The 25,298-nt window shown below is 39.6% G+C and overlaps 1 protein-coding gene across 4 annotated transcripts in view; it reads right to left on the reverse strand.

Annotated features, from left to right (window-relative positions):
• The window catches only part of hecw1a (HECT, C2 and WW domain containing E3 ubiquitin protein ligase 1a), a 74,355-nt gene that overhangs the window by 18,940 nt on the left and 30,117 nt on the right, over positions 1-25,298 (reverse strand). For 2 of the 4 annotated variants that reach the window (XM_042510370.2, XM_088072056.1), the window contains 8 exons: positions 17,888-18,030; positions 17,491-17,591; positions 14,390-15,384; positions 13,110-13,689; positions 7,952-8,050; positions 2,487-2,640; positions 980-1,083; positions 558-664 (listed from right to left, as the gene is read on the reverse strand). In XM_042510370.2, the coding sequence (XP_042366304.2) occupies positions 558-664; positions 980-1,083; positions 2,487-2,640; positions 7,952-8,050; positions 13,110-13,689; positions 14,390-15,384; positions 17,491-17,591; positions 17,888-18,030 (2,283 nt within the window). The remainder of the gene's footprint in view (positions 1-557; positions 665-979; positions 1,084-2,486; positions 2,641-7,951; positions 8,051-13,109; positions 13,690-14,389; positions 15,385-17,490; positions 17,592-17,887; positions 18,031-25,298) is intronic. The other 2 variants (XM_088072057.1, XM_088072058.1) reach the window with 1 other exon arrangement.

Consider the following 25,298-nt stretch of genomic DNA (forward strand, 5'->3'; position numbering starts at 1 on the left):
CGGCTGCGTAATGAGCTTTCTTGTATATATACTTGCCTGTAGGCAATGGGTGTAATGGAGGATACCTGAGAGAGCTCAAGCCATATTCAACTACCGGATGTGTGGGATGTAAACAACAGACCTACCTAACCTAATGCTGAGATCAAGGCAGAAAGGCGACAGTGGCAGCAATGCCATTGGTAACGTAAGGCCTCTAAAACAAGCGCGTCGGATCAGTGTGGAGAATGTTTCTCTCGTGCTGCCAATGCAAGAGATCGATGATGAAAAGCACAACCAGTACTTTCGCAGGTCTGCTACGATTCTACACTGCTCCTGATGTTAATATACCTACTGCATCTTGACTCTGCGTCACATTAACTTTTGAGGCGGACGCACCAAACTGACACAAGGGACGCGTGGCACTGTCACGTGTACGCGTAGTTAATGGCAAGTATATCTCAGGCCATATAGTTTCTACATCTGACCTGTAGCAAAAAGTTAGCACAATATACAGTGTATAAGCAATGTTCTATGTGTGTGTGTGTGTGTGTGTGTGAGTGTGTGAGTGTGGGACTCACATAGTTACTGTGCAACACGGTGAAGAATTCTGGGTGTGTGATGAACTTGACAGCAGGTGATTGGAGGAGATGGCTGACCTTCTGGTGATTGACAGGGGAGGCGGGGCCTGCACACACATACACACACACATCACTTGTCTATCATTTAGGTAGGTTGCTGTCTGAAACACTATATGCACTATCTATAAACATAATACTTAACAAAAATGTACTGCATCAGACAATAAAGCTTTGTAAATATGGACACAAAATAGAGACAATTTTTTGTGTCTTCAGACAGAGACAACAGGTTAGTAGCCAAATAAACATGCATGAGCACGATCCTAAATGTTACAGGAATAATCTCTTTAGTCTGTTTAGTTGGGATGAAAAAGCAGACATGATGTCACTTTAAAGTGTGTGGAGGCTCAGCAGCAGTGTACCTGTCTGAGCAGTGTCAGGGTCGGTCTCTGTGCTGCTGCTCCGCTCTAACCTGGGACTCCCTCCGTCCTCCTCCGTGGCCATGGTCCTCTGGATGTTCTGGTACCTGCACAAACACCAGATGTCACTATAGGACCTGGATATAGCTCATATTCAGCTCAGAGTACTGCACTGCCTCCACTCCTCGCTATCATGTTTTCTTCTCCCTCTGGGTCATTCTTTAACCACTTTCAGGTTAAAATTACTGTTTGTTTGACAAAAACAGACATTTAAATGTATATTAAATATACTTTTGAGACTATTTAAAACTTGATATTTAAGTGTTTATTTTTTTTTACCATGTAATATTGAACAGTTAAATCTGTGCATCCCTGTGCAATAAACCTGTATCACTGAACCTACTGTACAAACAAATATTTACATTAGTTTTAAATCCTAATATACTGCGCAAAAATTAACTGTGCATAAACCACCTACTGTAGGTATATTAACTTAGAACATAATCCATATCTATTACACATTTTGCACAACTACACAGCCTTGCATTATATAGGCTTAATGTCCCTCTTTACAATTGTTCATTGTTGTTTTTTATATATACATATCTTTTATATTTGGTTCATTTTTTCAATTTTTATTTTTTCTCACTGGTTTCTGTGAACAGAAATAGCTACATTGTTTGTGTTATGATCCTGGATTTTTTTATAGTCTATCATCTTGTGAACCTTATTGTTTTAAAATCATATTCATTTTATTTTACATTATTCTATATGGCAGTGTATTGCTGCCACCATGATAAAGTATTTATAAAATAAACCATCCTTTTCCTTTTCCCTATAATGAGAAACAAGATCCGTTTCACATGAATACAATAATACTTTTCATGATATAATGATGTATTCTAGCTCGTCTGCTTTAAGAGAAATGTCATTTTATCATTATTTATTTCACAGTGCAATGAATCTCACTACAACAGTAACAACTGTCGTCCCACATCAAAAGATCTAACTTTTTTAAAGGTGTTTTTCTTGGTTTTGTTTTTTTTTGTTTGTATTTTCTGCAGCCCTGTCATGTCACCAGATGTATTAAGTTTTATCTTGTGTAGTCTCGCTGTCATGTCTTTCTTTACTTGAATAAAAATTTTTAAAAAGACAAAAAACACTTGTCATAAAATGATAAACTGGTATGCTGTTACATCTCCAGTATGTTCTTCAAAGTAAGTGAAGGAAAAAATGCCCAATTAGTGCTTACAGAGAAACAAATACTGGTTAGAAATAATGACATTGTTTTTGTCAGATAAGGCTGGTGTTCCAGTTTGCAAACACATCACATGACTGATAAAGGCTACGATATCTACTTAAAAATCAAGAACTAAAAAAGAGCCAAAGACAGGCCATGAAGATAAAGATACACAAGAAAAAAAGTCTAAATTTTCCCAATTTAGTTGCTTTTTTCAGCTGTATGCCAATATTGTTTGATGCATTATTACAATGGTATTCCCAGTCTGACCTCCTGTTGAGCTGCTCCATCTGCTGCGTGGATCCTGAGCGGGGGATGCCATGGTTACACTTGCCGCCGTGGCTCGGCCTCTGCCAGGTGGTGGTGCGGTTGACGTGGTCCACGTAGAAAACTCTGCCGTGGCTGTCGATACGAGCTTCCCAGTCTGTGGTGACAGAGAGGAGAGGAAGAGTCAGGCAAAGTTATCAGCTGAAGGGTTCTTTTTCACTGATGAGAAGGTATTTGACAATCACATCACGGTTAGCTGGATGTAAACAAACCTTTTCCTGAATGCCATTAACCCGAAAGAAAAAGAAAAAGCGGCTCCAGGTTATGTTTCCTGGTATAATATTCATAAGGCTTTCTACTTTTCAATACCATATTATTTCTGCTGATCAACTTAAACCCTCTGAAACCTGGAGCGACATCACTTTTCTTCTGCTGCTCACAGGCACCTTTCACAAGTATTTAAACCTTTCAATTCTGATCAAATTGATACAATTTTCTTTCAACAACACGGGAAAAAAATGAAATGAGCAACTTAGTGAGAAACTGTCCACAAACGGCAAGAAATGAGGAGATTTAGTTTTTTTAATATATTAAAGCTAGCAAAAACATTTCTATGGAAGCTAGGGAAAAGCTATATTACAGCTAATTATCATAATTATATATTTAAAATTATAATAAAGAATTACTTTAATTTTAAGCGCTTTTTTCCAAGTCATTTCATTATTATTACTATTATTATTATTAGTTGTGGTAGTAGCATTAGTAGCAGTAGTAGAAGTAGAAGAATTTATTCATTTATTCATCCAGCCTATTCATTCATTTTTTTCCCTAATTTTCAGGTAATTTTCTTGTACTTTTGACTCATACTATGTTTTTGCTCATTTTCTTGCTTTTATCTTTTTTTGTTTGCAAATTTTAAGTCATTTCTTCTGTGGTTGCTCATGCCTCCTCCAATGTTTATGAAGAAATCAAGCAATATTGCTCATGTCTCAAAGGGTTAAAAAATGTCTAAAGCTCTCATTCAACTGTAAATAAAATGATACACTTTGCATTATTTGTATTTACTGAAAACCTACTGAAAAAATACTTCAGATTCTCATATAGCTGTATTTTGTGGTTCAGTGCCATTTACAGTCAGCCTCAGCAGTTGAATAAACTTCTTTAAAAAAGCATATATCCTCACTTTTATAATCACTACTTCTAAATTTAAGTATCTCTTGCACACATTTTCCAAATCGTTATGCTTTGACCACCGTCCCGAATTTTCCCATTCCCCAACTGCTTTGATGCTGCACGTCATAAAGCCAAAACTGAGTGGATAAGTAATCCCTTCATGCCTGGGCTGATGCATGAGTGAAGATCCCCTGGGGCTTCCAGGTTTTTTCTGACACGCTAACTGGTGTTAGGATCCAAGTCTATGGAGCAAATGATTGATAATATAAGCCTACCTCTCTATTTCTGAAAGAAAATCTAAATCTTAAATACACTGAGAATACAGCAACCACAAGTGTAAGAGAGCCTGAAACACTGTGTGTGTGAAAGCTGCAAACTGAGAAACAGGATCAATCCTAGTACAACAGAAAGAAAACAAAGAAAACAAAATGTGTCACAACACTGCCATCACTATACTGGGTTGTTGACCATGTAACTAACTTTTTAATCCAAGAGTTTCCTGTTTATGGATCCAGCAGATACAGAACAACATCAGGTGGAATACACCTCTTAGGACACAAGTAAAAACCCACAGTTCACTTTGCCATCAGCTTAAGTTCTTCAAAAAACATGGGAAGAAGTTACAAGTTTATACACGTTATTACCTATAAATGTCCCGAAAGTTAGTGTTGCTTTTTTGATTTTTAAAAAAAATTTTTTTTTGTTTTTGCCTCTTTTCTCTCTCGTTTTTTAACGAGGTATGTTTGAATATCTTTTTTTTTTCCTTTATGAAGTTTTCTTTTTTTTTTAATTCACAAATAGAAATCTGATGTATTTTTTTGGAACTGTAATGGTACTATAACTTGAGCATTTGTTAACAAGAAAGAAGAAAAAGAAGTTCCGAGTTACAAAAAAGATTACTTGAAATTCAGTTAAAAATAAAATAAAATTTAAAATAAATAATAATATTAATAATAATAATAATAAAAAGATAAGAAGAAAGGCAAAAAGTTGAAGCTGAAAAATGTCCAGAAAACTCTATTTATAATTATATGAATACAGTTTTCTCCACATATAACATCTTATAATTTCCCTCTCTCGTGTTAAAACTAATTTTCAGGTCATTTTCTTATCACCTTCACTGAATTTTTTTGTAATTTGTGGGACATCCATTCTCATGTTCCTCAACATTTTTAGCCATAAAAAAAAATCAAACCAGTTTACTTGCTGGTTTCAAAGGTATAAATGCATGTGAAAGGTGTTTGAACGCAGCATGAGAAAACGTATGTCGTTCCAGGTTTCAAAGAATTTCAGATGTACTCCAATTGAAACCTTGAATGAAATAATCATTTTCATATTGCAGATTACTCAATATAAGGGGCAAACAGAATGATGTGTCCTGTTTACCTCGTTCTATATGTTTAAACCGAGAACTGTCACTTCATATGAGGCACAGACATTTATTTTGACACATTTCACTTAAAGCTAGGAGATGCAGTTTTCTGGAAAAGGGGGGTAGAAAAAAAGATTTTTTGGTTGCCTGAGTGGTTTGGGAGATGTGGATTCTTTATTAAAGTGTATCTGTAGAGGCCAGACACAGACGCATCTTGGAACTGGAAACTGTTGTTGTGTCTATCGGTTACGCCACAATACGGATTTTATTTGGCTGCTAAATAGCCACAGTGTGAATGTGTGAGACAATGAGGACAGTAACTGCTGAAGGAGGAGGAGGAGGAAGACTGCCTCTTCAGGACAGAGAAAAAAAACATCTGTTGGTTGTCACGACAGCTGCTACCCACACACACACACACACACACACACACACACACACACACACACGCACGCACGCACGCACACACACACACACAGAATGGAAAAGCTTCTCAGTTTCATTCCTGGCCGTATTAAGGGAGTGAGTATTCCTGCCTTTATAGGCCTGCTCCTTTTAATCAGGCTGACGGTGGTTTGGCTCAATTTTTAAACGGACGGTGGATGGACAAGTTTTTTGACCACTCTTTTTCACTATTTGTCACATTCACACAAATTCATACACTGGTGGCCGAGGCTACCAGAGGCTGTTTCCATACGTGAATTATTAATAAAGTTTTATACCACTGACCAAACATTGACTTTTGCCCACCATGTTTACGCATTTATGACATCAAGTCGGCAACCCGTGTTATAAAATGATCTCTGAGTTGCTGAGTTGTTTTTCTGACATGAGAGAGAAAGCTGCCATTCTGATTTTAGCGACATCACATGAAAGCAGTACTAAAAATCACGCAGGTTTTGTTGATGGCCCACCCAGCAGTTTTTCGGGGCAGCACTGTTCGGGGATGTTACTCAAGTTTAAGTGACAGTCTGGGATAATTGCTTCACATTGTCAAGAAGGACTTCAAAACTGTTTTGAAAAACTAAATAAGCAACTTTAAACATGTGATTAAAAAACAATTAATTGCTTTTCAATATTGAAATTCAGCAATTAATGGCTGTTAAAACAATTAATCATCTGACAGCCCTAACACAAAAAAGTAAATATGAATTGATTTTTGTTACTTCTACTATTATTCCCTTTCTTGCTTGTGTTTGGGGGGTAATTATGTTTCAATCTTTGGAACTACAGTTCCCACAATGCGTTGGGGGATGTGCACAGAAAGAAGATTAGATTCAGTGAGTTATGATGTAAGCTACAGCTTTAAGCCTGTTATGAGTGTATATGTGTTTAAATTTAAAACTGGCACACTGAATTAGCTGTTAGCAGCTCCTGTTCACATGGATACACAGACAGCTAACACTGGATTACTTAAATACTGAAGAAAACTTTTAAAATGTTTCTCAGGCAGGCTCTGCAGATATAACGAAATCCTCATAAGATTTAAGTCACACTGAGTCTGAGGATGTGGGGATCATGTTTGCGTGTTCAGATCTGACGGAGTTATTACTCGTGATTTTTGATAGGAAACGTGACAATCTGGCTCTGAGGGTTTGAAAGTACGTAAATTGCCTCCCTGTGCTGTGTAACTGCTACTGCTGCTGCTGACTGTGTTGGTGCCTCCGTGTCCCATAGGAGGGTAGAGACATGTCCCACTGTTTGAAAACCTCCTATCTCAGGAGCAGATCACAGCTGAGTCATCGCTGGTCAACAGCTTTCAGAGTTAAACATACACTACCTTAAAATGAGGCATACATTACACTTGAAAACTCTGACCACTTGCTTATTTTATTAAGTAATTTACTTGTAGTTTTAACTTCAATACTTAAGTACATTTATATCTTAGTTTTGATACTTAAGTACAATAAATATCAGATACTTTAAGACTTGTAATCAAGTAATATTCTTATTATTTATAGATTTATTTATTATAAAGCAACTTTAACTTCTACTGAAGTCATTTGTTGGTAAGATATCTATACTACTTACTCAACTATCAAATCCATCATCCGGCATTGCTTGTGAGGCTATGCAAGATTTCCCAAACATTTATTTCTCTGTGGCGTCCCGCCATGAATCAGCGCAAATCATCTGTTGCCATGAATTGATTTTATATTTTTGGAGTTGGACTGTTAATGCTGTTGAAATATTTATACCGTTGCATTGCACCACACCCTTGGAACAGAGGGATGGAGCAGCAGTATGGCAGGTGCAGTGAAAGTGAATGATCTGATCAGCTCTGAATGTATCCTGCCACCAATCCCCCCCCCCCATCACAATTATTTGTGGGAACTATTCTGTGGGAAACACTGCTATGTTTTCATTTGGTTTAGTCCATTATTGTCAGCTCAGTGTCCTTTGCAAACACAAATACTCTAAACAAACCAACATTAGATGTTATGAACTGTTGCTGTATTAATAAAAAGAAACAGAAAACAGACTCTGCATCACAAACATGTTTAACAGAAAGTTGCGTGTAGGGAAACAGCCCACTGGTTGGGGACTCTGTATGATGACGATGTAAGAGCTAGGTGGAGTTTAGGCCTTCCGGCAGCTGACCTTACTGCTCTGAATCAGCAGAGAGCAGCGAGCCATCCTTCCATCCTAAACTGAGTAGAGATCCAACCGTGAACCAAGCAGCACAGAGCAGTTTAAAGCTGCACACTAAACCTGAGGAGGTGTGCAGGGAGGGAGGATGAGATCGTGACGACAAACACAGAGGAGATGGAAGATGTTTGGAAAGCAAACGTACAAATGGCAGCATGCACCTGATGGAAACACACACACACACAGACACACACACACACACAGACAGCCACACTGACAGCAAACCGGGGAGGAGGGATGTGACTCCAGAGTAAGACTGGGAGGTGTTGGTTCTTACTTGGAGGTAAGGCTTGGTCAGTGGCAGCAGGAAAATGGTTTAGGTCATGGCTGGGTCGCAGGACTGGAAGATTGCCAACAGGAGGGGAGAAGCCTGAGCCTACAGGACACCAGAGAGACAGCACGGGATACATTACCAGAAAGCTGGGGAGACACCACACCACCTGGCACACCAGGAACACGAAACTCACGTGGGATGCGAAGTGTGCCATATTGTATATTGTCACTCCTAAACATGCTTCTCCATAGTGTCCCTGGGTCTTTACTGGGCACTTTTACAGTGCATGATTTCCATCTGGGAGGTTTTGCAAAGTTGTCCAACATTTTTGCTCTATCTAGAGCTGGGTGATATGGTTTAAAATAATATCATGATATTTTAAGGGTATATCGCAATTCACAATATATGTCTTGATACTTTTAAATGTCCTTTAAACTAATGTTAACTACTAAAAACAAAACTATTCAAAAGCAGTTACAATTAAGTTAAATAAAGTAGCTACTGTCATATAATGAAGGTGAATACACTACTGTTATAATAACATTTAATAAAACATGATTATAAGGAAGTTAAGTAAAGTACTTTTATAATTGAATTCTAAAAGTATTGTTATAATTAAATAAATCAAACCAACACCCATGGTGCTTTTATGTTGAAGGACTAGGCTTGTTTTAGGTATGAACTGTGCCAGGCTCTGATGTGAATTTTAAATAGTGGCCAAAAGTGGAATTACATTGTCCAGGTCCATCATGTGATGACCAGGGGCCCAGAAAAAGCTTTCTCCATTGACTGACCTTGTGAAAGAGATGTCTCTAAATCAGTGGATAATTCTTTGTGAGTGTCAAACCCCCCGCTATGTAACTAACTTCACTATCTAGATTTTAGCTATGCAGTTGGAATGTCTAAAAGAGCCACAAGATTAATTCTTTTAGACCAACATTCAAGCTAGCAAAGCTCTAAAACGGAAATCAGTCGCTCTGAAGATGGAAGTTACACTTGGCCGCTTTATGTCTCTAGTGCGCATGCCTCATGGGCCCGTAGATCCAGGTATTTTATAGCAGGTAAAAGACATTCTTTTTATTTTTTTTGCTTCATGCGCCAGTGAGCAACTCTTACAGGTATGAAAGGGCCCCTGCCTCCATGGCTGTATCCAGATTTTCTTAGTACATCCATGCTTAAAGCTTCTGGTCAACAGTGTATGTTCGTGTTGGCAGACAGTTAAACAGATACTGTGCCGCCTTTAACTGTGAGGATTCATTTACTGTGAGCGGGCAACGAACTAACAGCTCACTTATTACAAATATTTGCAAGTCACAAAATGTAATGAAATAGTCACAATCAGAGCTTCGCAAATACAAACACACACCTCACCTGCTCACACTATCACCACTATCACTCATTAAGTTAGACTGTTACCCCAGCGCCATTAAAGTGACGATTTAGTCACTGCAAGCTGGAAACAAACTAGCAGCTCTACAGTTCAGATATTAATAGTATTTGCAAATCACGGTTGTGCTCCATAGTTGCAAAATGTGACTAAAAAATCATGGTCCAGAGCTCTGTAAAAGCCCGCTTTGTGTGTGTCTGTGAGAGACAGAGCCGAAGAAGAGAGCAAGAGAAAGGAAAAAATGGTGGCTTATAGAAATGCCGTAACGTTATATATATACATATATATATCCTCAATGATTGCAATATAGTAATTTTACATATTGCATGTAGAACAAGCCATGATACCATGTATATTTGAAATATCGCCCACCCCTAGCTCTATTTTATTACAGAATAGTGACTAAGATTGATTGACTGTCTCCTGACATCACAGTTACCTAGGAACCAATGATCTCAGAAACAACATTCAGTCCATATCAAGAGACTCTCTCATTGGTTACTGGCAGTCTCTTTTGCCTCTAACAGCATTTCTATCTGCTGTTAAAATGCTAATTGTGACTGGATGTGCGATCAGGATGAGGAAAATGTAAAATGGAATCATACACGTTTAGAGATGGGACTACAGTTAAATTGGCTGGAGTAAGCCTGGTGGAAATGGAAACCATACAATGTCACGTTAATGAGAGCACACTCCCCCGCTGGGCAGACAAACATCACCAAGGCAGAAAGATTGTTGTAGCAGGTGAGAAATGGATTGGACATTAGCAGAAACATCAATACAAAAGACAGAAACATCATTGTAATGACAGCAGGTAGAGATGTGGAGGACAGAAACACCATCACTATGATTAGACATGTCTTTAACACAGCCTCTGCTCACTGCACACACATCAGGAACAACCTCCTGAAAATCACACAGTAATTTAACCCTTGAGCCAACTGGCTTGATTTCTTTCAAAAACATAGGAAGAGGGGCATAGCGCAACAGTAGAAGAAATGACCCAAAATTGGCAAGAAATCAGTAAAATAAATAAATAAATAAATGAAGTAGTGGAATCTTAACAAAAACCTACCATTTAAAGGGTAAAAAAAATGCTTATCATTGAATATTTGATATTTATGATTATAACTGATGTTGATTAAAAAAATAAACTCAGTGAAAGTAGAAAATCATGTTGATGTGTAGTATTTTTATAGCTAGATACTGAAAAGCGTATTTTGTGTGCACAGTGGTATGAGTGTGAGTATTTGGCACTGCACAAAAAATGACTTTGTATGTGTTTCTGCTTATCACTGACATATCCATGACTGTGATAATCAAAAAATTAAAAGAAAAAAAAAAAACTCCTTACATGTCGTATATCGAAAAGAATTCATTTTATGTGTTTTTATTCATCTCAAAACATAGAGGCATTATGACAAATACTTGGCATTAAAAGGGTTAAAATTCTGAAAATGAATGAATATTTGATATGTATGTTCAGGACTGATGTTGATAAAAAGATTAACTCAATGAAAGTACAAAAAAAAATATGTATAACATTCTTAAAGCTTGATTTTTAGAAGTGCATTTTGTGCTCAGATATTAAAGTGGGCCCTAATGATCATAATTATTTCAAATTGAGGTGTTTTAATGTGTAAAATGTGACATGATACTGGCAGGTTGTAAACATTAACTGACTTCAGCATAGAGCTTTAGATCACTCCAGTTTTCCAGCAGAGCTGCAGTCCTGTACACACCCACAGGACCAACACAAACTCCAACAGCTTCAAGCAGAAATAACACTTATTCTACACAACAACACTCACTCTGCAGATCTCTCTAAATAGCTACAACTCAGCACTGAACGCAGCATTACTCACTCACTTCCTCATTTACTCTTTGCTGCAGTTTACCATATTCATGTCATGCTGGAGGAGGCGGAAGACCCAAATCTTCTCTTCCTTTCACCCACATTCAAAATCATCTGCATTTATGATGGAAATAGGACTCTTAAACTGAACACAGAAGCTACAGTATTTGGTATTCTTCGAATTTGTGTGCATCATATGTGCTTTACAACACAGACACCTCGAGAAACTCTACGTTTCATTTCAAAATAATGGTTGTTAAAGTTTGGACCCAGATTACATTTAATTTGATGTTTTGATGGGAACAGGAGTGGGAAAGAACAAAAACAGAAAGAACAAACCTGGCAGGGAGTCGGCAGTGTGCTGATTGCATTTCAGAAGAGGGGAATTTCATTTTGTTTCTGTGAGACTGTGTGTGTGTGTGACCTACTTTTCTATCCCAGTCTATAACAGGCATCATGTAAAATGTACAAATACAGTATAAAACATGAAGACATATTCAGTGAAACAAGACCAGTCAATTTTTTATGTGACTGCAGACCATATGAAGCAGCTTAGACCAAATTTACTACCACATTTTTTTCTGGAACCTAGTGGCTCAGTTGTCCACATTTTTAACTAAGGCAATTTATTGTTAATTTATTTTTTATTATTACTATTTTTTTCATTGTTTACTCAAATCAAAAAAGATTGTGAATCAATTAAATCAATATGATGCCTCAAAAACAGTACATACCGATTGTGATCATTTGCTTGTTGCCTCCTTTTAAAACCTTGTCACATACAGAATATGTATCTATCTGTTCAATGTTAATGGTATTTTCTTATCAGTTTCATTTATTACATGGAATAAAGAATTCTTCGATGAATGATCAATTTAGAAACAACTTCCATTTATCGCAAAAAAAAAATTTACACTCGCACGACAAAACACCATATTTCACAAAACTGCGACGGAAACACTTTTTTTGGACTTTTCTAGGTCACATGATGATATGCTTGTTAGTAGGAACTGGCTCCCTCATGATGCAGCAGGAGCTACAAGAGCTGTTACTGCATCACATAACTCGTCCAAAGTTGAGCTGATCTTCAGGACTATCACCTCCGCTCCCTGGCTGCTCCAACATTTCAGTGGCTCGCCTTTCCATTATCGCTCCATAACACGCCTACGTCACCTTGGATTGGAAATAATGACGGCTAGTGTGGTGGTTGCAATAGAAATAAAGCTGCTAATGTTTTGAACGTCCATCGCCATGCTTCTTGGAATGGTATCGCCAGAGAAGTTGCAGACCATCGCTCAGTGATCTCACAATTGTGTTTTTATCCACAAGGAAAATATCGCTTAAATTTTGTGCACATCTATCATGGAAACTTGCCTACTGACAAGCAGTTTTGTCATTGTGAAAGAAAAGCTGTGGATAAAGACAGGTGGACTTACCTGTAGTTTAATGGCTCTAGGGGTGTAACAATACACATATTTGTAATGAACTGTTCAGTTCATTGCTTTTCGTTCGGTACACATTACAAACTGAACGATCCATTGAACTATCTTTTGACATATGGAAAAGCAATACAGCTAAAACTGTGTTCAATATAGTGTTTTCAGTGCCACTGTGCTTGACAAGGCACCTGAAGGCAGCAGCAGTCAGCTGTCAATGACAGTATAAAACACACAATAAAACGGGTTTTAAAAAATTATAAATCACAACAACCACAAGAGGTCCTTGAGCATTAAGTCACAAAATATTAGGATGATTGGTCCAGTAGTTTGTGAGTTTAGCTGCAGACACATAGAAACACAAACATACACGCATGCACACATGACAAAACATGATTCCAAAACACAACAGCTGATGTTTAAGTTATGATGCAGAATGAAGCTGAGACTAACAACCAATAAGAAGGTCATGTTTTAGCTCACCGATGTTGTTTCTGTCGCTGGGCCCCGCCACCACTGGCTCCCCCTGCTCTCCTCTCCTGGCCTCCTTCCACCTCCCCGTCCTCCTCTCTCCTCCTGCCCCGCCCGCCTCCTGGCCCTCTGGCGTCTGGCTGGCGTCAGGTACCGACTCAAAGGCACTCTCCTCATCCTCGTCTTCGTCCTGCGAGGAGAACACAGTGCTGCCCGAGAGCCTGTTGCTGTCCACCGAGGAGAGGCGGGTGTGGCTACAGAAGCGGCTCCTCCCCTCGTAGCCCGAGTTGCTGTAGCATGACGTGCTGTAACAGGAAGTGCTGTAGCAGGAGGTGCTGTAGCAGGAGGTGTCACAGAACTCGCACTCGTTCTCGCCGGGATGTCTGTGGGTGCTCCCGCCGACTCTTCTCCCTCCTCCATTACTGGAGTCTCCCTCCTCGCTCTCCAGACAGGAGGGGGAGATCCTCCTCACTGCTGTGTGTCCTCCTCCTCCTCCCTCACCTTCCAGGAGCTGGTTTAGCTCAGAGAGGCGTTCAATAGAGAGGCTGCGGGGTAGGGTGCGACGGCAGCAGGGGCCCGGACACTCTGGGACCTGCAGACATTTAAAACGGCCAAAAATAAAGCTTTTACCCCCTTGCCAGGAAAAAATCAGTCGGCCAGTCATACACTGCTGGATTTCCGAAACCAGAGACCTAAATGTACCGTTATCTCTGGGACAGACACACTTATTTTTATTCTAGAAAGGCGTGATAAAGCTTCAATTTAGGTGGATTCATTGTCATCTATATAAAAAACTGGAGACATTATTAGTTTGGTAGGAGACTACCCAACTAATATTTTGTTAAACATGGTTTAATTCATTCATTAGCCATAACTGCTTGTTCTCTTAACGGTTGCAGGTGACTGGAACCTATCAAAGCTGACATCTGGGCGAGAGGCGGGGTGTGCCATGGACAGACAGCCAGGGGCTGTTTACACATCAGCGGTTCGTGCATGAAACTTTTGTTGCAGTTTGGCCTTTCTTTCACAGACAACAGCGTTTTGGTGGCTGAAAACGCAAACTTTTGAAACTAGGTTCCAGTGTATAATTTTTTGAAAACACCACCCCTTCTGTTGTCATGTAAACTAACAATGCGTGGATCCTGTGAGAATGATGATGTCTCGGCCACACTTACTAGTGTAGTGTGTGCAGATAAAGGGTGTTTATTTGACTAACACTTGTGATTACACAGTAAGTTTAGAACAGATTTTGGGTTCTCTACCTGCCTCTGGAAGTCCATAACTGGACGTACCTGAGAGGGAGACTGGGTTGTATCCTCCTCCTCGTCATCCTCCTGCCCCTCCTGCTCTTTGGAGCTTTTCAGCGTTGGTGATGTGGACGAGGTGTCTTGAGTGTTGCTTGTGTTCTCTCCCTCCCCGGTCTCCTCCTCGTCCTCCTGGCTGGGAGCTCTTTGCTGGGCTGAGGGGAGACTGTGGAGGAGGTGGTGGATCCGGATGTAGTGTGACCGTGGCGTCTCCGGCTCGCCGCAGGCTGATGCTATCACCGTCTCCAGCTCTGACACAGGAAGGGAGCAGGGGCGGTTTTTGCGTCTTGAGGGAGCATGGGAGTTGTAGTTTGAGAAGATAGACTGGCAGGTGCAGGGGACACAGCTTCTTTCTTCTCCCTCCGTTACCTCCTGTGGGGCCCCTTCTGCTGCTTCTACAGGGGCCTCCTGGGAGGTGGTGTTTCCCTCTGTGGGGGTCTCCATAGTAGCAGCAGCTCCATTTTCTGTTGATGCTTCAGGATTGTCAGAGTCTGGCTTTGGCTGTGTTTCCTCCCCAACCTTCTCTTCACCTGTCACCTCCTCATCAGCTTGTGGTGCAGACTCAGCTCTCTCCTCCACCTCCTCTTTCTCCTGCTGCCTCTCCTCTCCTCCTCCCTCCTCTCCTCCCTCTCCACTACTCTGCTCCTGCTGTTCAGCCGAGGCCCCCTCTTCCTGCTCCACCTGCGGCTCCGTAGACGGGGGCTCCTCCCTCACTGTGTTCTCCTCCTCCACAGTTTCTTGCTCTACCTCTGGTGTCGCCTCAGCCACCTCTGTCTCAGCAGGACGGACCTCCTCAGATGAGGGAGCTTCAGCTGTGGGGGCTGGTGGCACCGATGTCTCAGGGTCAGGAGGGGCGTCCAGGGGGAGGTCTGGCATGTCAGGTCCCACACTGAGCGTGTCCTCATCAGGTGGGTGGTGGTCGTTTGCTGCGTTTCCCCCCTCAGGACACGCTGACTCTATGACCAGGGAGATCTCCTCATCATCTGTGAAAAGAGCACATGAAGAGGTTAGATGACTGCTCAACTCATGTTTTAGGGGCCGATCACAGCGAGATGAGTAGCTAGAGAAATGTCACAGATAAAACCACTGTTTCCCTATGGTGCAACACGCCTGTCAAGCACTCCTCTTTTTAAGTTGAAGTTTAAAAAAAAAGTTCAACTTTTCCGCTCAAGGTGCAGAGTCACACCACTCGTCAATCTTACTTTTGGCCACGGACACAGCCCCGCCCCACAGATGGGAGGTGCACCTTGTGCAAAGTGTCTGTTTGATTGCCCCCTTAGATGCCATTAAAGCCGGTATATTATATTCTTGACAGTTAGGCATGCACAAGTTTGGGTTTTTTACATTTTTACATTTTGACTAGACTGTGGAATACCCTCTCAAACTTGTAGACTTCAACCTACGCTAAGGACAGTGGATCACTCGAGGACATTTATCAGACTTCACACAGCTCCCTTTGGAGACACTAAAGGCTTTATACGCTTCATCACATGTGCAGCCGAACGCTTCAACACCTGGAAACACACTTTGATGTCCTTCTCTTTAAAAATATTGATACTAAAGAAGATTTCTGCCACAGTGTCATCTTTACTTTTCCTTCTCCTCTGCATGGCAGAGTATGCAGCCTGGCAGGTGTCACAGAAACAAAAATACTAATCTGCATGACAAATTAATAAATCATGTGCATGAACTGCAGATTTGAGCTCTTGAATTAATAATGACCTCAGTAACGTGGTACTAAGGAGATTGTTTAGATCATTGGGCCATGGACAAATCAAAAGAGCTGCACGGATTTCTTACAGTTTTGTTTTGAAATTAGACAGTAATACTTGGATTTGATGATTTTGCCTGTTAAAGGGACAGTTAATCCTAAAATCAACTACAGTTACCAATATGTGGTTGTATGCCTCCCTGCATCACTTAAGTTACACTTGCAGTTTACTTCCATGCCTGTGAAAACATGGATGCTTCACGCACATCTTACCCCCAGAAGCACACAGGATCTATACAATCCGCACAGTTTCAAGGTGGACACCAGAAGTTAGTGCAGGCTGTTAGTGCAGACCGCACCAACACTCCAAAGTGTCAATAATCAGCACAGATGCAGCAGAGAACAACAATAACAGTTTCTTCCCACTTTTATGCTTATTTCTGAAACAGCTCATAAAACATCCACAGAGCCCTCGGCCTCCTCTCCCCTGCTTGTTTCTTCACTCCCCGTGTCTCACACAGTTCTCTGTCCTTTTGCAACCTCACCGGGGTTTCCACACCATTGATCCGCCGAAATGACTTTGGCCTGCTTTGTGTCCTACTGGTTGGCCAGTTTGAGGAAATTCAATAAACAAACCTTTTTTCCCCCGGTTATAGTGTTTTTTCTTGAGACAATGTGAGGATCTAAGGGGAGAGGGATGTCGTATGCTGTAAAGCCCTCTGAGGCAAACTGTGTTTCGTGATAATGGGCAATAAAATTGAATTGAATTGAATTGAAAACTCCCAAACTCTGTGCGCTGCATGACCTGCGTGCTCTCTCTCGTTTTCTCTCTCTTTTTAGATTTAAATTTTTCAATTAATAAACTGATTTAAAATGCATCTAAAATAGGCAAACAAGAGATTATTGTGCGACTTCAGTAAGAAATAAAGGCTAACAAGACAGGCAACATTAAATATTAGACAAAAATATATTGACATATTTTCATAGTGACATAGTGAGGTGTCGGATGCAATGAAATAGGCTCCAGATCAAACATGTTCTGGCAGGATCCAGCTCAAATTAAGCTCTGAGAACAGCACATATCTGTAAATATGTATGGATGGAGACACAGACTGACAACCTGAAAAATAATGCCTTCAGCTTCAGCTATCACTGGCATGGAGGTATACAAATACACATGCTTAATAACCAAACACCAAGTACTGCATGGACTGCGTACACAGATAATATATGTATACGGATCACCAGTTTTCTTTAAAGCATCAAAGTTTAAAACATTTTCCTACAGAGAGACAGTTGACTTGAGAGTTTAGCAGCTAAGAGAAGACAGCAGGAGTGATGATATGTCTACTGCTTGAAGGCATTATGCCTCATATACCTGGGTGGATAGAAGAGGTCAGCTCAAAGCGGAACTGCAGCTGGCCGCAGACATGATCTGTTGGCAACCTGCGACCCAGCGAATAACTCACCACCCGGTCCCTGCAGACAGAAGACAGAGACAGACAGAACAAAAAAAAAAAGAAGAGAAAGTGTCAAGCAGAAGTGCAGGGAGAGACAGGAAGAAAAATGGGAGGACTGAAATAAAGCCAGTGAAATCATAGCTAAAATCAGATGGTCACATGAGGTTTTAACTGGCAACAAGCTCCCACGTTCCTCATCTCATCCACCGTCTGTGTGGGCTGATGTATGTGGGAAAGCTCTACAGACTTGAGTCATCAAGCTCAAGAGTAATATTTGGACTGATGACGAATACAGTCTAACTGCACTCAGCTTACCCAATGGCGTGTTTCTCAAGTAGCCTCTGGACAGGAACAGACAGCTTCCCCAAGAAACGCTTGATGATCGGTCTACTCTTGGCAAACTTGTCCTTCACCTCGATCTCCAGGACGTCAGTGGGCAGAGACACAAAGTTAAACCTCTGGAGAAACAGACAGAAGAGTGAGCATCATAAGGATTAGATCACTTTGTGTCATTGGATTAGGATGAGCTTTGATCAGCTAGACTATAATATCTGTAAGCCTTTAACAGAGACAACGCCAAACGATTTAAAGTTTTAGGTTTATATGCACAAAATCATAGAAATGCAACAGTAAAAGCCAAAGTTGTGCAGGTGAGATTAAGAAACCCCAAGAGACTGAAATCTCTACATGTGACACTCTTTATCTTGTGTTTCTAGAGTTTTGTGTTTTTACTGACACAGAAGAAATTGTTAAAATGTATTTTTTCTTGAAAGGAGTTTGATATAATATTTTCCACCAGGTGCAGGATGGGAAATAATCTCTTAAGAAATCTAGCTGTAATCTTCCAAATAGTGACCCTGCAAGATCCCCATACTTTGTAAAATCTTATAATGTGTGACTTTTCAAAGTCTTTTTAAGTCTTCTAGTGTATGCATGGTGGGCATAATCTGCAGTATATAATATTTACTACCGATATAAATGGAAAATGTTGAGTCAATGACAAAAATATCTAAACTCAATGTCTCCATTATGGTTAAGATTAAGACATGCTTATGGTCTTGGTTAACTATTACCTCTTAGGGGATGTTTGGTGCATTTTATGTGCTTTGCATTCTTAATTTTTTTTTTATAATTTTAGTTGTGTTCATGCATATGGCATATATTTTGGCAAGATTGTGAATTTTTGTTTATTTTTGGAATTTGCAGCTCAGCTCCTACAGTAAGTCTAAAAAATACTGTGTAAACTAAATTGTTACATTCATACTGTTAAGTGCAAAAAAATCTGCCATTGAAACCCATTCAAACTGACATTTTTATCCCATCAAAGCATACAAAAACATGCACTGTATTATTTCTTAGTGTCATTCAGGGCTCTTGCCTTGACTTTGTCATTTTAACTGTTTTTCACTTGATGACTTCTTTTAAATCATTTGGCATATGGAGAAAATACATGCTATTTCCACTAGGTGTACTGTCACAGTCAACGTTACTGCTAATTATAATCATTGAAATATCTCAGGCTGTGATAAAAATAAATAATAATAAATAATCTAATTTGTATGTAGTATATTGAAATGTATTCATTTTTTTTGGGAGTTTTTTTTTCTATCTAAAAACATAGTGCCATCATGACAAAAACCTGGCATTTAAAGAGTTAAAATTCTGAAACTTAATGGATATTTGATTTTAATGATAAGGACTGATGTTGGTTAAAAAATGAATTCAATGAAAGTATTAAATCATTTTAATGTATGATATTTTTTAAGCTTGATTTTAAAAAAGTGCATTTTGTACACAGAGCAATATGAGCATGTGTAAAATTAAAGTGGGCCCTAAGGGTTAAACAAGACTGAGAGCATCACTGACGCTATGCTTGTGGCTTTGTAAGGCTGTTCTCAGCTGAATTCTAATGTCAGCATGCTAAAATTATCACAATGCCAGTGCTAACATGCTGCAGGTAATGTTGAAAAAAAAAAAAACAACAACAAAGAAACAGTCCCTTTGTTTACTTGAAAAGGCCAAGTAGCTGATCTGGGAATTCCACACACTATTTTCCATGTTAATATTGTTAACAATATGTTAATATTGTTAATATTGCCAGATTACAATATCTTTCCAGCGTCATACCCGCTTAATTTAGGCTTCATTTTCCTTTCTTCAATCCAATTGGAGTTGTATGTGGTTTTAGAGTGGATGTATGAAATAATCTCCCTCTCCCGTTCCCTATCCCCTCCCTCTCTGTCTCTCTCAGCGGGGGTCTGATCACTGTCAAAGCTTCTTAAATGTGGCTTCAGAGCCTGGAACTTTAACTTTCCAAATCCTCCGAAGCCTTTCCCCTCCTACCAAGATCAAATCCAGAGAGGACACTGTCTCAGAACCCTCTGAGACATGCTTCGAAATTTCTGCCATCAAAATCATTTAATACTTCAATGAATATTGGCACAATTTATTAAATATTAGAAGTGTTAATCCAAAAATATCCACAATGGAAATAACCTTCAAAAGTATTCTGTATATTGGTAATTATTATTTATGCCTCCATATAAACATCCCTCCATCCTTATCCTATCATCATCATCAGAGGCCAGAGGTATGATCATATTTGCCACTGATAGTGTGACAGGTTGCTTCTCATTTAAATTATTATCCAAAAATTACAAAATAAAAAATAAATAGGAGAGGGTCAAACTCGAATTCTTGCAGACACTGGTTCTGTGACCAGACCTCCTTGATCCTTCATTTATTCATTCTGCTTGGTTTTCCATGTCACTAACTCAAGGGTGTAGGTTTTTCTTCAACACTGAGGATGAAACACATGGTATGAGACAGGTTTAGGGGTCCCCTGCCAGCAAATATTAAGCATTAAACACTAAAAAAAAATTTGCCATCGTAGGGTCAACAGGGCAAGCACTACAGAAAATGACAGTGGCTAAGTGTGGTTAACTTCTGGTTTAGTGCTCCACTAACTTAATGAAGATTGATAAAATGATGTAGTCTCGTGCCTCTTCTAGACTTTCCAAATGTGACTGGACCCAATAGATCAAATCCTGATAGAGAAACAAATCAAATGCAGGGGTTGTGATGCCAAAAAAATGTATCCACTGACATCTCCCACACAATGTAAGTCTGTAAGTCTTTTTGGTCTCTGTGACATCACACGAATGAAATGATTAACCTTTTGGCTGCTGTGTCAAAAAACAAAACCAGCAACTTCACCTAATGTAACTCATACACACAAGAATTAGACCTGAGCAGTATGTTATATTTCATATATTTATGGAATTTTACCAAGCTAAGAAAAATAACATTCTCGCATCTATTTTCCTCATTAAACAGAGAAATACAGCTGTACACCTTTGGAATAAAACTTTCTCTCAGTCATGAAGACTGACAAGGCTAATTTGCCTCGTTTAGTCAACATAACACACACCGCATTCAAATTACAGGAACAAAATAAAACTCACTATCTAACTATCTCAGTTACTCTTCCTAGTAATCTCGTTAGTAAGTCCACTGTTCCAACAATCAACAGCTCCGATTTGGTTTAAATAAATCCTTAATTCACCAAGTTATATGTAAAAAAAAACATGCCGTTATTCCCAACGCTCTCTCTCTGCCTGCTGGCCACCGGCTGTTTACAGTCCCTCCACCACTATGTGTCGCTGTGTCTTTCAGCTCAGCTTCCTGTTCCACCAGTAGATCCCACAGACTGAGCTCTGGTGATGCGTGCTGTACACTACATACAATGAGTTTAACAGAAAGAAGAGCGCCTGTATTTATGATGGTATTTAAAACAACAACAACAAAAAAAACTTCAGGATTTCGAAACACTCTGGTGTACTGTAATACCGTGAAACCCCCCAAGTTCTCGAAAGAATATATATATTCAAACCAGGGACAAACAATCACATTAAGCTCTTTTGTGGTTATTAACATTTTCCTATTGAATGGATTCTCAATCCCATATTGAGTATTGACTTTATTCTACGCAGTTTAAGCTCCACAAATTTAATTGAAGCCTATAGGATGGTGTGTGTGTGTTAGTTGTGGTGGCAGCTACAGGAGATTTCAGCTGCTGTCCTCTGTTAACCTTGTCACAGAGCTGTGCCTTAGCCAGCATTATAGTCAGTGACTTTATGTGTATCATATTAGCTGTGTTTGGTTTCCTGATGTCGTTGTAAGTGTGTGTTCTTGTACATCCTGTGATATTTAATTTGCAATTCTAGTGCTGGAAGACAGATTGAAAGAGATACATTAAAACATGAATGGCTAGGGCAAGAAAAGGAGAGCACAATGAGGAGAGGAGCGCAATGAGATTTGAAAAGTGCATCTGGTTGCACGAGATGACATGAGACGACACTGTGCTGCTACGAAGACAGAAAAATGAGAAGAGGAGGGGAAGAAAGGCTGGGCTGGGGAAATCAGTGTGCGGAGTGATAAAGGAGGAGGATAAAAGGAGACGGAGTGAATAATTTACAAGATGAGCTAGAACGGAGCAGACAGAGCAAAAGTGTGTGTTTGTGAGTGGAGGATGGGGGACAAACTCAATAAAGAGGGTGAGATTGTACAGCCGAGAGAGAGGGAGAGTGAGGAAATCGGAGGGAGAGTTAGTGTGTGCTGTTGCAGCATCAGAGTACCATGTTAATCTCAAGGAAGAGGAGTGAAATGAAGCTGTAGAGATGCAGAGGATGGAAGGGGAGAGGAGGGGGGAGGCATATGAGGAGAGAAGAGGATAGGACGAGTAGAGGAGGAATAGTAGGAGGAAAAATGAAAGTCATCATTTAGAGGCTGAAATTCACTCATCACTATGCTGTTAAGACCCAATTTGGGAGTAAAAAGGACCCTTGCTGATAAAGAATGGTTAAAATGATCAGGCGACTTACAGAAAAATGAAGGAATGACCGGCACCACTTTCTTTGAAGACCATATCTATAATGCATTATGAGGGCATTCATAGAAAACTCATAATGCTTTATGACAACACTCATAAACACACATAATGCTTACTGATGCACTATATCAACAGTCATAAAATATTTTAGATGTCATTTATAATGATTTATAAGTATCAAGTTTCTTATGGATGGCCTTGACTTATTAAAAAACTAGAGGTTGACTGATGGGGTTTTATAATGCATTATAAATTCCAAAACTCAACTATTCACACATCATCTGCATATCAACTGTAGTGAGGACTTATAGTATGATATAACAAGAGTATCCATAAGACACTACACTTATAAATCATTATAAATGCGGTCTTCATAAAAAATGCTACCAAATAACCTCTATAAAAAACACACAGGGTCATGTGGTCAATTATATATATGCTCAGCATTAGCCAATCAGAAACAATGTTTAAATGGAACCTTTATCTATATACCAATGCCATACAGTGGGTCATTTACATCTTTGTGCTGGCGTTGCTCAGTTTACACAGAACCAAACAATGGTGGCATCATGCCGCGCCTGCTTGATTTTAGACAGCATGCTGGCATTCTTGAGGTGAAAGAGGCAGGTGTTATGATAATGCAAGATTATACTTCTGTGTCACCTACAGCATATGCTCTCCATAGATGTGTACCATATGCCGTAACTACACTGAAGCATGAAGTGCAGCTCTTCAGAAATGTAACTATGTATCACAGTGATACCTCCTGTGAATTTCTGTAAGCTGAAAACCATTTCCCTTTGTACAAACAGAAATTTTATTTACTTTTATTCCATAGATGAGACAGCAGATGAGTCCCTTTTACACAGAGGTCGATTCAGTGCTGTTAACATGTCCACTGCGGGCTTAAAGTCAAGACAACTCTATCCCCCATTTGTCGATCAAACCTTTTACACAGAACGGCAAAGCGGAATAACAGCATAACAGTCTTGCCTTGTACAGACAGTGTAACAGGCAGGAAAAAAAGAGACTGGTCTTTTCCCATAGAGGGGCACACATATTTATGTTATCCCTCTTTAATATTTTAGTTATTTCCATTATATCTGCACAAAAACACTATCCAGGCTGTTCTTGCTCAGCCTATTTCCAGAATGTCCACAGTCACAGAAAAATTTAATTGCAAAAATGACTATCAGGCCAGCATACTGTAGCCTGAGGCGAAGCAACACACTGAATGAAACTCGTACAGAAAAGTGATTCCCTGACAGAAAACTCAAATCTAGCTGTCACAGAGGGTGACAGATAATTTCTCTGGGACATTGCACAGTCATAACAGGGCCCTCTGGGACCCATCCATAACTCCTGGACTTGACCACCATTTGTGGGTAAAAATTTAGCATTTCAGACTGTTACTTGTGTTCCTCTTTAACATTTCTTCCTTATATGGAAGAGTAAAATTCTGCCTTTATCTTTAACAATTAATCAGACCATATCAGATCCAGCACACTAGAGGTAAATGACACTGATCTGGGTCAACATTGATCTAATATATTGATAAAGCTATTTATATTTATGCATTAATTATTCAAAAATAGCTTCATAGCAACACTATTACAGATGATATCTGCAAAAAGGACGTAATTCCATGGGTGGTGCTTTCCAGTTTGCAAGGATCTATTCTTGTCATGGGTTATTTTTGCATGTTAATAATATGTCATTATTCATCCTTATTATATACTGATGCAGAATTGTCTCTTCACTTTGCACAGCATTGGGCTGCAGTATGGAGAGTAAGCTGACTGAGCCAGCATGCTATGGAGACCCATTAGAGTTCGACAGTACATTACTGCCAAGCAAGCTGCTCAACATGGGAGCAGTTTGGAGGAGGAAAGTGGCTTTGAGCTGAGCGGCTGCTGCCAAGACATGCCGGGACAGGACACTATATTAAATCAACGTATGGAGTCTCCTGAGGGACATGATACATGGTACAGACTGTGCTGTAGAGTGCTCTGAGACAAACACTGCAGACAGTGAGCAAAACAGCTTCATATAATTCTCAGAGCAATGAGCAATTCCCAGTGATGCTCCAGTCCAACCTGTCCATTTCATCGCCTGAAACCATATCTGATCAACCTGAAATACACAACATCATGCATCACCAGTTCACTTCAAATTGTTCAGTCCTAATCATAACATCACCGTAATTTGAGGAAAATGCCACATCTTGTGTTTTTATGTGTCCGTGTTGTGAAGCATTTCGGGACACCTTTTTTTGATGATCTAATGCAGCTTGTGAAAAAATGCCAAAAAGACAAATGCCACAGTTAATCTGTCCTGAGGTTTCTGGTTGAGTAATGTATTTTCAAACTAAAGTTTTAATAACATAGATATTTATTCAAATATGTTAACAATATTAAATAATCTTTTCCTGATTTGTTCTGAAAGAGAACACTCAGGGCTTTGAATGACAGTAACCCTCAGTGACACTGATGAAGACGTACTGGAGATGTATTAGGCTATGTGACAGGAGCTGACATTGGTGATTTTACTCATCTTAAATACCAGTATAACAACATTGAGTCATAAACTATGAATCATTAGTTTCAAGCAGTAAAATGATCAAAGAATGGTGGATTCAGTAATGTCCAGGAAGGCTGATCACATTTGCCATTCAACAAAAATGAGCATCAGTTTACTTGTGTGCTCACTGAAAATTCTAGGTTTAAACAAGCAGAAATGTTAATTCTTTGTGTGCAAAATAATGTACAACAGTTGCAGTTTGAGTAAAAGCACTTAAAGAGTTAAAAGTCGAACTCTGAACAAAGCTGCAGTGTC

Source organism: Plectropomus leopardus, chromosome 21 (genome assembly GCF_026936395.1).
Source record: "Plectropomus leopardus strain MGB_pleo_1.0 chromosome 21, ASM2693639v1, whole genome shotgun sequence".
In the NCBI taxonomy this organism is placed as follows: domain Eukaryota; kingdom Metazoa; phylum Chordata; class Actinopteri; order Perciformes; family Serranidae; genus Plectropomus; species Plectropomus leopardus.